The sequence below is a fragment of the Pavona decussata genome, unplaced genomic scaffold (assembly GCF_977016875.1).
Source record: "Pavona decussata unplaced genomic scaffold, jaPavDecu1.1 SCAFFOLD_92, whole genome shotgun sequence".
In the NCBI taxonomy this organism is placed as follows: Eukaryota; Metazoa; Cnidaria; class Anthozoa; order Scleractinia; family Agariciidae; genus Pavona; species Pavona decussata.
Window position 1 is genome coordinate 3060350 of NW_028145509.1, and position 12872 is coordinate 3073221.

The 12872-nt window shown below is 36.9% G+C and overlaps 1 protein-coding gene across 7 annotated transcripts in view; it reads right to left on the bottom strand.

Moving 5' to 3' along the window:
* The window catches only part of LOC146473882 (uncharacterized), a 195543-nt gene that overhangs the window by 102451 nt on the left and 80220 nt on the right, over positions 1-12872 (bottom strand). The window contains exon 8 of one of the 7 annotated variants that reach the window (XM_085117827.1): positions 3682-3834. The exons of the other annotated variants lie outside the window; for them this stretch is intronic. Within the exon in view, the coding sequence (XP_084973953.1) occupies positions 3682-3834 (153 nt within the window). The remainder of the gene's footprint in view (positions 1-3681; positions 3835-12872) is intronic. 7 annotated transcript variants of the gene reach the window in all.

A 12872-nucleotide genomic window follows, 5' to 3' on the forward strand; every position in this document is an offset into this window, starting at 1 on the left:
GCAAGCATTAAGGAAGTTAAACATCAAAAGTCTGGGTAATCTCTGAATCTCCTTACTCCTACAACACCCACCTCCCCCACAAAAAGCCCCTAAGCCCCTAAATTTCAGAATCCTCTATATTCATGTCACACCCGCCCAAATAAGTCCAAATAACAGTACTTTGGGAAAAAGAAGGTTCGGCACTACAGTTCGAGTTAAACAATTATTTTGACTGGTGCCGTAGAATATCTACAAAATCCTCTTGGAGAAAACACAATGAGATGCTGGACAGGAGTCACATAGAAAACTTACGCCCTGCTTGGGTCTCAAGTTTACAGTGCGTTGACTGATGAAGCAGAACATCGGCCCGTCCCACTGCGCACAACACAAACACAGGCTAAAAGTAGTGTGAATAACTAACCACCATACAAACTGGCCAAAAATCACGGGTTGAATGTTTGTACTGCTCATTATTAATGTACCTTGGCCTTTCGATGATCTAGATCTTTTCCGATAGTAGCAAGTAACTTGCACAAGCATTCAAAAGACTCCTCATCATTACTCTTCAGCAGCTTCACCACACAATAATGCATGGCGTTCTCTCCCAACATCTGTATAAAAACATTGTTAACTCATCATGATTACCACTTCCGGTAGGAGGACACACCAAAATTTGCATGGTATGGATATACATGATGTCAAACTCGCCAACAAACAGTCCATACAGTCAGGTGACATAACATTCTAACCTTAAAACACAAGCCTAAGGGCAACAACAAAAACAAAAACACTTTTAAAAATCTTTGGCCCACGTCACCTGTACAATTATAAAAAAAGTCTTGTCTCTCCGTACTTCCTTTGCTTCAAACAAGGAAATGAAAGGCATTATTGCACTTCATTTATTATTGCATGCAGTTGTTGTTGCCAATGGTGTTACATGTAACGTTTGAAACCTCCGTTTACTCAGTGTATGTGAAGGACTATACCATGCTCGTGTAGATCAACTTACATGCGTACTCACACTTGTTTGACAACAAAAACAACGGCTTGTCATTACGTCAACCAATGGACCACTAAAATTTGGATCACGTGACTGTAGCTGTAAATAAATATCTTAAGTGCATAGGTTTTAGTTCAGGCATGAAAAAGTAACAGTAGGGTAGTCCTTTGGCAGAAGTCCACTTTACCTTCAAAACGTCTGCCGAAACCAGGCTGCGTCATGTAGACAAACAAGATTTATTTGAAGAACATATGAAGACGTCATGCTTAAATTTACTGCGCTTGCAACATTCATAAGAAAAAGGTAAGCCGTTCGTTCTCGTACATGTTTTAATTTCAAGTGTTTGAATCTCTTCTTTTTTTTCACCCAGGTTATCTCAAAGATTTTATCTACAATATTTTTTCATTCATCCTCTAATGTTCTTGGTGAAGATGTCAAAATTCAAGGCACCGAAAATTGTTCCAGTTTATGGATCACACATTAAATCCTTCTTTACTTTTTCTTTCCACTGCACTAAAATCGTGGCAAATAAAATGGCAGCCGATGAGGTTTTACAATGACCTACGGACTTATTCTAATAATCTTGATGAGTGCTGCTTTTACCCAACTAACCTGCAGTTTAAATAGTTTACCAATAAACTGAATGTTGCCCAAGGCTCTTTGTTTGTCTTTGTGTACTTCATCCAGTAGATCACGTTTCGTGATCTCAAGTTTTTCTTCCTAAAACCATGCAAATACAACATGTTTTATATTACATTTGGTACGCTTCATTTGTTCCCCACAAGTGATCTTTGGCAAACTAAAATACTCTGAGTGGTTTCTGTGCATCCAAAAAAAAGCTAGAAAACTACTTCCACGTTTTAATATTTAACCGTGGTTACACCACCCTAGACAAACAAGACTTCCCCAGTGTAATTTCCCCTTACTGAAATAGCTGGGATTTTAATTTTGAGAACTTAATAATTATATACCGTGCAAGGCGATAAAACGTAAAATATACATGTAAAGGTGACAAATTAAATAAATAGTTCAATTTGTCACCTTTACATGTATATTTTACGTTCTATCGCCATGCACGGTACATGATTTTAAATTTACCTGGTTAATCAAGGTAACAAGTGCAGCCTGAGTGACTTTCCACGAGAAAACACAGACAAGCGGCAGATATATGTGCTTTGCTCCCTCATTCTTCAAAGAGAAGCTTAGCTTTTTCACATGTAATATTTTTCTCAACATCGAAAAATTTGTTTGCTTGCCTAAACTGCCTCTGTGATTACGGTAACCGTTAAAATCGCGGCTAATGCTTGCCAGATTCTGAATTCCTATAAATTACGAGAATAAACGTGTACAATGTACGCATTAAAGGAAAAATACAATTTTTGATACATACAGCAAGTGAAAGTGCTTTAATCTTTAGCACTCCGTAAATGAACACAGCATTGCTTGAAAGGAGCCATCGAGGTGCTCTCCTTAAATGACGGGTCATATTCTATACAAATTTGACTTCAAGTTCCCTAACCTTTCCATTAACATAATACAGTGCTGCATGTGGACCAACCGCTCAAAACGGCGTTTGAAAGCACTGAGAAGCCTTGAAAACACAGCCAAACACACCGGGTAAGCTTTTTCAGACTTTATTGCAATTTTTATGGGTTTTGGAGGAAAAATTGTTGGCTAATTTTTTATTTAATTTTAACGCATACAAACTCTTATATTATGCTTTGGGGACCTGTGCTTCCAAAGCTAATTAAGAGAGCAAGACCAAGAAAGGTCTACTTTAATATTCTTTAATATACGTATGGTAATTGTTCATGTTTTAATCTTTCAGTTGCTGACACCCACTGTTTGATAAGTAAAAATTGACGTGTTGCGTTTTCACACGAGGAATTACTAACTACCTAGTTTTCTGGGGTTTTCGTTTTCGTGTTTTGGGGGTCTTAGGTTTCGTGTTTTGGGAACGGTCAGAATTGGCTATGAACCACAGTTCAGATTCGATAATTAGACAAGTTTGTTGAAAAATTGTTGTCCATCGTTTACCTTGACCCGACCCTTGACGCAAGTGCCATAGTCATTCAGCTCTGTCAAACGCTGCAACATATTGCAAAGATTTTCGCGCCTTTTCCGATTAGTCATGTGATCTACACTTGTTATCTTTCCGTGTTCTCTCGTTGTAAAAACGTGAATGTAAAATGTAATTGCATTTCGATTCTATGGCAGTTTTTGCTTCGCCCAATTTCTGATGTCTTTGTATTGGCAGTCCATTTCATTTCCTGCTTTGATACCTCCAATTCAAAGATACTTCCGGTAAAATATAGTAGCCAATCAGATTTCGATTCGCTGGATTTTGACATTGATTAGCCCAAAGGTCATGCTTCCTTGGTGCTGACCAAAACGAACACAGCCTCTGGGAATGAAATTGACGCTTATGTTCTTACTTGCGGCTTGCCTATCTTTATGCTTATGTTTATGTCCAAGAGAAAACCAGCATATAATTTAAGCAACATCTTCAAGAAAAAAACCAAACTTTCAACACCTGACAGTTTACAATACATGACTGAAATATACAGAAAGCTCTTACAAGTGAAAAGAAAACTATGTACATTTTTCTTACTGCAATTTTGAAATTCAGGTCCCCCCTCATGTGGACATTGGCATTTGTAGATAACTCTACAAACCCTTTAAAGCAAATTATACGTACTTACAGTCAATCCTTGTTTTCTAAGGTCTTCTAATTTTTCACTGATTGGTTTCTCAAAAGATTTCTCTCTCTCAAACTCCTTTTGACATTTATTCAGCAGAATCGTGCGAAAGATTAGGTCTTTTGCAACACCATCCTCTTCTATAACAACTGTTTTCTGCACAAAAGAAATAATTAAAAATGCAAATTTTAATTATCGGTAGTCATTTTCTCAAAAATGAGACTATTCAGTCAATGACAAACTTGATTCTAACCATAATTAATTTTAATCAAATCAATTTGGTTTATAGTGCCACTTACAATAATAAGTGGAGTAGATAACTACAACAGGAGTCTTAACAACTTTTGAAGTGGGTATCATAGCTACCCAGTGTAGGTGGACTAGAGTGGTGTAAGACAATTCTCAAAAGTATGCTTACTTAGTCAAAATCAAGATACAGTGGCCGATTATTCAAGTTCAAATACATCACCATGTGGCAACGGTTACTGCATTCTTACAAAGCCACCGAAAAATAGGTTATTTATGGGTGTCTGTAAAACGAAGACCGAAGACCAAACATCGAAGATCGAAGACCAAAGACCTTAACTCAAAGACCAACTACAAAACCTTAATGTCAAAATACAGAGGAAAGGCTGTCGGCTTATCGCACGCATCGTCAGAGTCCAAGACACGCCAAAGACACTAAAATGTCTAGTCTTTCGGCTTATGACAAAGTGTTAAAGCGAAGGTCTTCGTTTTATAGTTTGGCCCAGCCTTTTTTACAAAATGAAGACCTCATCGATTTTGCGTCTCTGTCTCTGACGATGCGTTCGATAAGACATCAGTCCTCTCTCTTTATCTTGACTTGAATTAGTAGATTTTGTAGTTGGTCTTCGGTTTTAGGCCCTCCGTCTTCGTAGTTTGGAGACACCCAGGTACTTATATAATGTGCAGGAAGGCACTACAGGTATTGCAAAATAATATATATATTTAAAAAAGATAGCATTTATAGAAATCTGCTTATCGTATGGACGTAGTTCCTCATCCTTTCTAATATTATATATATTTTTAATGCATATGCAGCAAACTCTCCATCAACAATGTAATTCCAGGAGCCCATGATCATCAGGTACTGGTAATACAGAGAGCACAATTATTTAAGGCTGATTTTTTGTAATAGAGGGCATTTTTTCTTTATTTTCCTTTTACCGAGCAAGGGTTGGTGATTGGTTGATCTTTGCGCTTTTACCCCAATCCCGTCCCCAGAGCCCACGCGCGTTTTTGAATGGGAATGAAATTCCTAGGAAAATATATAATCCTTAAATAACAAGGATTGGAACCAGGTTTGTAGGCCCGCGAGAATTGGCACCCCTACCAAACCCATGTTTTCGCGAAAAGCGCTGGGCTCTGAAAGCTGGTTTGCAGTCCTTGTTATCTATAGTCTTCTTCGCAGCCGTTATAAGGGTCGTCACGCAACGCTCCTCCCCACGGAGCGTAGATGAAGACACTAATAACGGCTGCGAAGGAGACTATGTTATCTAAGGTCTTCCGACTCCTGATCCTGGACTCCTAGTACCCAGATTCTTCATTTAAAAAATGGCGGCTATCACGTTCGCTGAGCCCGCATTACCCTAGCCTCCCACGCAGTCGTTTTTAGGGGAATCGTATTACCTGTGGGGAGGAGGTAATACGAGTCCCCTAAAAACGACTGCGTGGGAGGCTAGCATTACCCTTATCCAGCGGAACGGGTGCTGGATAAGGGTAACGCGAGCTCTGAGTACGAGCGAAGAGGCGATTTAGGTGTCTTTGCTAGTCTTTGTTTCGTTCTAGAGATTTGGATAAAACAAGATAAAAGTAGCAGTGTTCAGACATCTTCCTGTATTAGGATGGTGGATAAAAAAGAAAGGATCTTTTTTAATTTCTGCATAAGTTTTCAGGTTTGGAAGCATCAAATTTTTCCTACGCCTCGTCGTATTTTTCCTGCACGACTGTGTGGAAATGTTCCGTTTTGACAGCAGATTTGAAGAAAACTTTTAGTGTGATAAGCTTAAATGTCAAAAGTAGAAGGGGTTTTGCTGTGTCGGTGGAAGGCAAAAGGTCCGACAGCTACGTCAATCAAGGAGGTAAGATATCTTGAAATCTTTATGTATGCTTACACACCTTTAAACTGTTTGTAGTGTTGTTTTTTTTCTGACAAGGGAGCAATTTTCTAAAAGAAATCTTTAATCAAGATAATATTAAAATTGCAAGCTAATACGGACAATAGTAGGCCAGTGTTGTTATTAATATGAATTCATTTGGTCTACTAGTACTAGGAGATCGTTCCAAACTGGTACACCGTGGAGCAATTGAACAACGAGTCATTATAAGTTATAGGGATTTACAAAATATTTAAAATTTCATCTTTTGCTAGTCAAATTGAGTGATTTTTTCTATGTTTAGGTTCTGTTTGAGGGAGATGCACATTGGAGATGTTTGAATACAGGAGAAATATTTCAAGTCAAATTAGCTTTGTGCCATAATTTTTTATATTTTCTTACTGCACTTGTAGCTCATTAATTCAATAAATTAGATTGAAAAGTTCATTTTTAAAAATTTCTGTTATTCCCAGGTTGATAGCTATTCTTGTGCGCTTATTTTGGTTTTTGTATAAACTCAAACTAAATGGTCAGTTCCATGCAACTGATATTGATTTACAAGAGAGTTAAGATGTCTTTCTTGCTCTTAACTTAATCTAAGAAATTATGCAGTATAATTTTTCCCATTTGTTTCGATGGGATAGGAAAACATGAACCTTTCATAACTTCCTGTCAATCACATTAGTTCCATTGTTTTGAGAGTGCAAAGTGATACTGTTTTGTTCAGAGAAACCACAGCAGTAATTGGCTGCCTCTTATTCTTGATATTGTAAAGTCAAAACAACAATCACTTGTGAATGTCTTTTGCTACTTTGTATTTATGGAAACTAGTTATAATCAAAACTGGATCAGAGAGTGCGTTTGATAACCTTGATCCTAGCGTAGGTTCTCTCCTTTGCCAATTTGGTGATGATGTCATCTGCCCCTGCAAAATCTACAGGGGTTGCCAGATATACACATGTATGTCCCAATATCCTTTCATCCATGGCAATCAACTTTAGTTCTCCCACACAATCTCAACTTCAATCTGTGTAAGGAGTGCGTTCTTTCTATGTTGAATGCAATAAATGTCGTAAGTCTAATTATTCAACGAAAAAAAATTTTTTTTCAGTCCCTAGTCATTTGTACATGATTTTAAATTAAGTTAGTAAATTGTTTGACTTAGAATCAAATAACAATATTATTGTGTATAAATCCTCAACTGTCGCTGTCAAAATCGTTACCAAAAAAAATCCATCAGGCAGTTATGGGAGCCGGTTATCCCCAGCAGTTTTTCTACACTTTGCTACACGAGAGTTAACTTGGAGTAAAGTTGGAAATAACACAACAATTAAGGGATAATGAAATTTTGTGTTGTGCAGTACTGACTATACAACTGAGAAATCTGAGAATTATCCTTGGAGTGTAAATTTCTGTGTGGGAAGGAAACCACTTAAATTTTGCATTACCCTAGTGAGGAGATTAATTTTGGTCCATCAGTGATCAAAAAATCCTGGGGTCATAGGTTTTAATCTGTCAAAGAGTTTTTCTTTACCTTTCATGGGCCACATTTTCTTACTGAGGTAATACTGAAAAGAAAATTAAGCGGTTTCGTTCGGCCACAAATTTTACACTGCAGATGTTATTCTCTGGTTTCTCAATTCTCCAACCCATTAACCTTTTGTCCTTACAAGCAAAATCTCAATTTAAGAAGTCATTAGACAGCTAAACACTACACTACTGCAGCCTCATCACTCCAGTTTATGGATAGCACCTCATCTGAGAAGTCCCATTCATTTTTACACAGCAAAATACCGACAATGTACATTAACATTAATTTTAATAAGCATTCTCTCAAAAATATTCCTTACTTTATTTTCATCGTCCTGTTTTTCCGAAAGAAAAAAATAGAAGGAACAAGAGTGCCTAAAGAGAGTTGAGTGCATGTACAGCAATAGTACTCTTCTGAATTCACAAAATGATGAACAACATATACTTTGCTTGAAATATGATTTGCAAATTAAAAGCATTGTATCACTTTATTTTCCAAAACAATCAGTGGATTAAACTATTTTCATATAAAGAAAGATTTTACATAAACCCTGGACAGAATGGAAAGGGAAAGTAATATTATTTAGTGTTTTTCCTTATGTTACTGAAAAAGTTATACCAGACTATGTGATAAGGTGTAGAAAACTGTAGCACTGGTTACTGCCTGTCACAAAACCCATGAAAATTAACAGTTATTATTGGATAATCAAAAGTAAGTAAAAGAAAACAATTTACTTGGTACATTAACATTTTTATAATATTGTTATGTGACAATCACTTCAGTGGAAGTACTGTACCAATTTTTTTTTAACTTCCTAGTGAAAATGAATTTTGTTCAAAAAATTGGAGGCAAAAAACTGACTGAAGCAAATCCAAGAGAATTTTACAGCGGTTACCAATAACACGCGACCTACGGCATTCAAAAGAGTCGGATAAAGTTGCGTTTTGGTGGACGTCAATCAAACAAAAGCCGTTGAAATTATTTTGAATTCTGACAAGATTGCAAGGTAACCCGCCAAGAAACTAAGAATTTTACCTCGCTAAGAGAAGGTAAACTTTATTTAAATTGATTCTCGAGCCAGATCAAGCGCAAATAAAAGGTATTTTTGAATTAAAAATTTCAATTTTCACTGCAAGTGATAATTTACTCACTTGCACGCATCGCTGATTTATTATCAGGTGTAGCGATTTCAAATGTTTCATAAAAAAAAACTGCTTCGTCTAAACAATGCCCATTTTTTTTTTAGATAATCTGGCTTGGAAATCAACTTTCATAAAGTTTACCATCCATCAGCGGATAAAACTGTCAATTTCTTGGTTCTGTTGCCTTGAAATTGTCTAAGAATTCAAAATAATTTCAACGGCTTTTCTATGATTGACGTCCACCAAAACACAACTTTATCGGAGTCTTTTGAAGGCGATAGGTCGCGTGTTATTGGTAACCGCTGTAACAACTATTTGTTCTTGAAGAATTGGAAGGGGTGAAAAACATTGAGAGTTCAAATAACTGAGATTGCACTGTAAAAATAAATAACTGTACATATTTCATAATTCATTACCCACTACCAAGTTTTAAATTTTTCTTTCAATTAAAAGAGATGGCAGATAAGAAGTTTGACCTTGTATCTGTTAAATCACAGTCTTCAAAGGAAGCCAGGGTCTGGTTGCATTAAACATGGCCTGAATATCAGTCATCTCCTCTCTAGATGATTGGTGAGAGATGGGAAACAGCTGATATTCAGGCTTTGTAAAAAATATATATATTTAAGTAAAGGTAAGGTGAGGTTTTGTCTTACAGACAGTGCAACAAACTCAACCGGGGCCACCGATAAAACCGACACTTTTTTCTACCAAAGCCAGAGTCCTTTGTTGTAAACGTGACCTATGATTGGCTGATTAATGTTGGGTGGCCCCAGTTGAGTTCGTTGCACTGTAAAGTATACAGGGAATGCCCCTTGTTAAGCATATTTCTGTAGCCTCCATCAATTGAATAGTTATAAGAATGATTGAGTGACAGTGCTGACTGTTGCTTATAGACGTGCAGCTATTGTAGGCACAGACATCCAGTGGCCAATCTCTGTTGTACACAACATGCTAGAGCAATAGCCCTGCCTGGCCAACTAATTAAAATCTTTACTGCTGAAGAAAAATTTTATATGCTCAGCAAGTGCCCATTTAATTTGGTTCGTGCCATCACATCAACATTTATCAAAAGGTAAACAATTTAATACACAACTGGATCTATCCCTTGATGGGAAAAGTGCACAAAAACTTTCACACAAGAATGGATGATTTACAAGTTTATGAACTGCCTCAACAAGAACGTCCATTAACAAAGTGATTCATGAGCCAAACTGTGTTTTCATCACATCTGTCATGATCTGTGATGGTAAATAAAAAGCTTACATCAATTTTCTTTTTGCTTCAGCTAAAACACAAGATCTAAACCTACCAGCAAAGGTTACACCCTCTGTGCATGGCTTTTGTGCCCAGGCAGTGGCAAATCTTAAAACACTCCTAAGTGAGGGTTCATACTTCAAGCAGATGGGGGCCTATGATGATTTTTAAATTTTTCCCTAAGTTCACGTTTTGGATAATGCTACTGTTTGATGAGGTCAGGTTAACGAGATGCCAAATTGTCCAATTTGCAAGTCTGATTACCGCACCAGGATTCATTGAGCACACGAAAGCAGTGACTGGGGGGAAGCTGGTTGGAAAGGACTAATCCTGCAGGTGGCTGAGATGCCATTACCGATGGCAGTTCTATAAAATGTAATATTTTCAAAGATTTCATGACAAATCAGACCAAGAAATTTAGAAGACGACTGTGGCTAGCTCACTATGAAATTACGAAGAAAAAGAATAAAAAGAAATGCATGGAGGGTTGCTCATGACATAGCGTTGCACAATGATGATGCACCTGTTGTCAGATTACATAAGGGAATTTGTAACAGAGGGGGAGGAGGAGGCAGGTTTTTTTTTTTCAACAGGACCCAGCTAATCATGATTACTTGAAGGCATCTGAAAGTTCAAAAAAACATGTACCTGGCTATAATTATTCTTTTGCAAAAATTTGTGGCTAGAGTTATACATGGAATTTGTCAAAGACACCTGCGAGGTTTAAAGAAAGAGCAGCAGTGTGCTTCATGTGAAAATGGTTGGCTGGCTCCATGATGGGCAGAATTCCATGCCCTTTCCTGGATAAAGAGAAGTTAAAGTACAAATTAAAATGTCTTTGAATCTCCGGCTACTTCTTTAGATGGAACAGCATGACCAGTACTGTTGATGACTTTATGCCTAATTCCTTCAATGGAGGAAAGCTGAACACAGGGACAGAAATTACAGTCTTTTCTTCTACCTTAGTTTGTGGTTTCTGAGGAGCTAGTGAAAATATACCTAGACCATTCAAAACATCTCCATTTTTCCAAAGATTTGTGAAGTCAAGCAACCATTGAGAAGCGATGAAACAGAGAATGAGGATAACAATTGGGAAGAGTTACTACTATCTGAGGTTAAAATCTCTTTTTTTTTTAACTTAACACTCTTGAAAAAACACTCCCTTCCATACAAGAAAAAAATTGAAAAAATGAAAAGATTGTGCTATTTAATTAACCAGTCATCTACAAGAAGCAAAGGGGACAGACATTAGCGAAAATGAAAGTCCCAGGCCAGCGTCTTTTACAAGCTTACAAACCCACATCTGATGATAATGATAAAAAAAGGTGGAGACGACACTGTTGTTGTGGGTGAAACATGATGCAGTGAAACTGAGGGGATGCTGAGTGAGAATGATGATAGTGAGTGTGAATACCATTGCCGGCAAATAAAAAGTGCAGCACTAGAATTGGACACACTGAAGTCAATAATTATTGGTAAATCGCTTAACCCTAAATAGTATAGAAAAGTGCTTAGACCTTAACAATATTGTTAGTTGTTAACTGGAAGGGGTATTTTGCAAAATGCTGAACGCCGAATGTCGCATAATTTTTTTCGCCACCCATAACAGTTTAGCAGTAAGGTAACCGTATACCTTTAGGGGTCTTTCGCGTCCAAGCGATGTAGCAATATGTCTGGTTTAAACTGTAGATATGTAAACCCCTTAATCAAATTAAAGCTTATAGAGCTGGCTATCAAACTATATCAAGAATTTTGAAATTAAATGAATTGTCGAATTTTTTACCACCTCTAAATGTGAACATCCGAATCACCTTTTAAAGGCTACAAGTCAAGTGAATTTTGTTTTTCGCCAATTTAATTTGCTCCTCAGTTTCCGGTACACCCAAAGTGCAAAAAAAACATGTCTGCGTTCTGTGATATTAAATTGCAGTGAAAAGTTACAGAACATTTACGAAATATGATTAAAGAAATGTGAAGTGATCGTATAAAAATCACTTGGAGAAAAAATATTTCAAAAGAAAAAATTTGCGACACGTATTTGTTCCTTATATGTTAAACTAGCTACTGTCCAAAATTGAAGGTAAACAAACAAATTCCATTTGAGTTTTAGCAAGTGCCCCCTTCAAGTAAAAAAAAATTGATTCAAGAAAACAGCGCTAAAAATTCGACAATTCATTTTATTTCAAAATTCTTGGCATAGTTTAATAAGCCGGCTCTATAAGCTTTAATTAATTTGATGTGGGGGTTAGGTATCCACACTTTAAACCGGACGCTTTACATCGCTTGGACGCTAGCAACGAACAAAGTTATGAAGGTCTAAGCACATTTCTTTTCTGTTTAGGGCTAATTAACAATTATTCCAAGAGCCCGTGTTGGATATGAGATGATAGATAGCACCAAGTTGGCTATAATCATCTCATATCCAACAAACACGAGTGGAATAATTGTTTTATTAAACACAATCAAGAAATATTGCTATATTTTGCTGATTTCGCTTTGCAAGAACAATTAGAAGGCAATTTAATGGTCGCTATTTTTCGGGCATCGTATAATGGCTCATATACATGTACCATGGCCACTAAGCCAATCAAATCGCTCGAATTGCATAATACAATGATTCAGTTTTTAATAACACTGATTATTAAAAACTGAATCATTGCATAATGCAATTCGAGGGATTTGATTGGCTTAGCGGCCATGGTATATGAGCCATTATACCATGGCCGAGAAATGGCGACCATTTAATTGCCTTCTGGTTGTTCTTGCACAGCGAAATCAGTAAGATCTAGCAATATTTCTTGATCATTTTTAATAAACAATTATTCCACTTGCGCTTGTTGGATATGAGATGATTATAGCCAACTCGGCGCTACGCGCCTCGTTGGCTATCTATCGTTTCATATCTAACACGCGCTCGTGGAATAATTGTTAATTATACAGACGGTTAGCTTTACTTTGTTGTTATGGCAGCCACTGCATAAAGGACTTCTATAGATTCAACATTCGGTGTTCTGCAAAATACCCCTGCCGCTTGAAAATTAAACCTTAATTTTACTCGGCCTCATGCAAATAAAAATACTATCTGCTATACAATAAGGTACATTAATGTGTAGTAAGTAAGGTGTCCTCTTGAAACCCACAAACCCATTT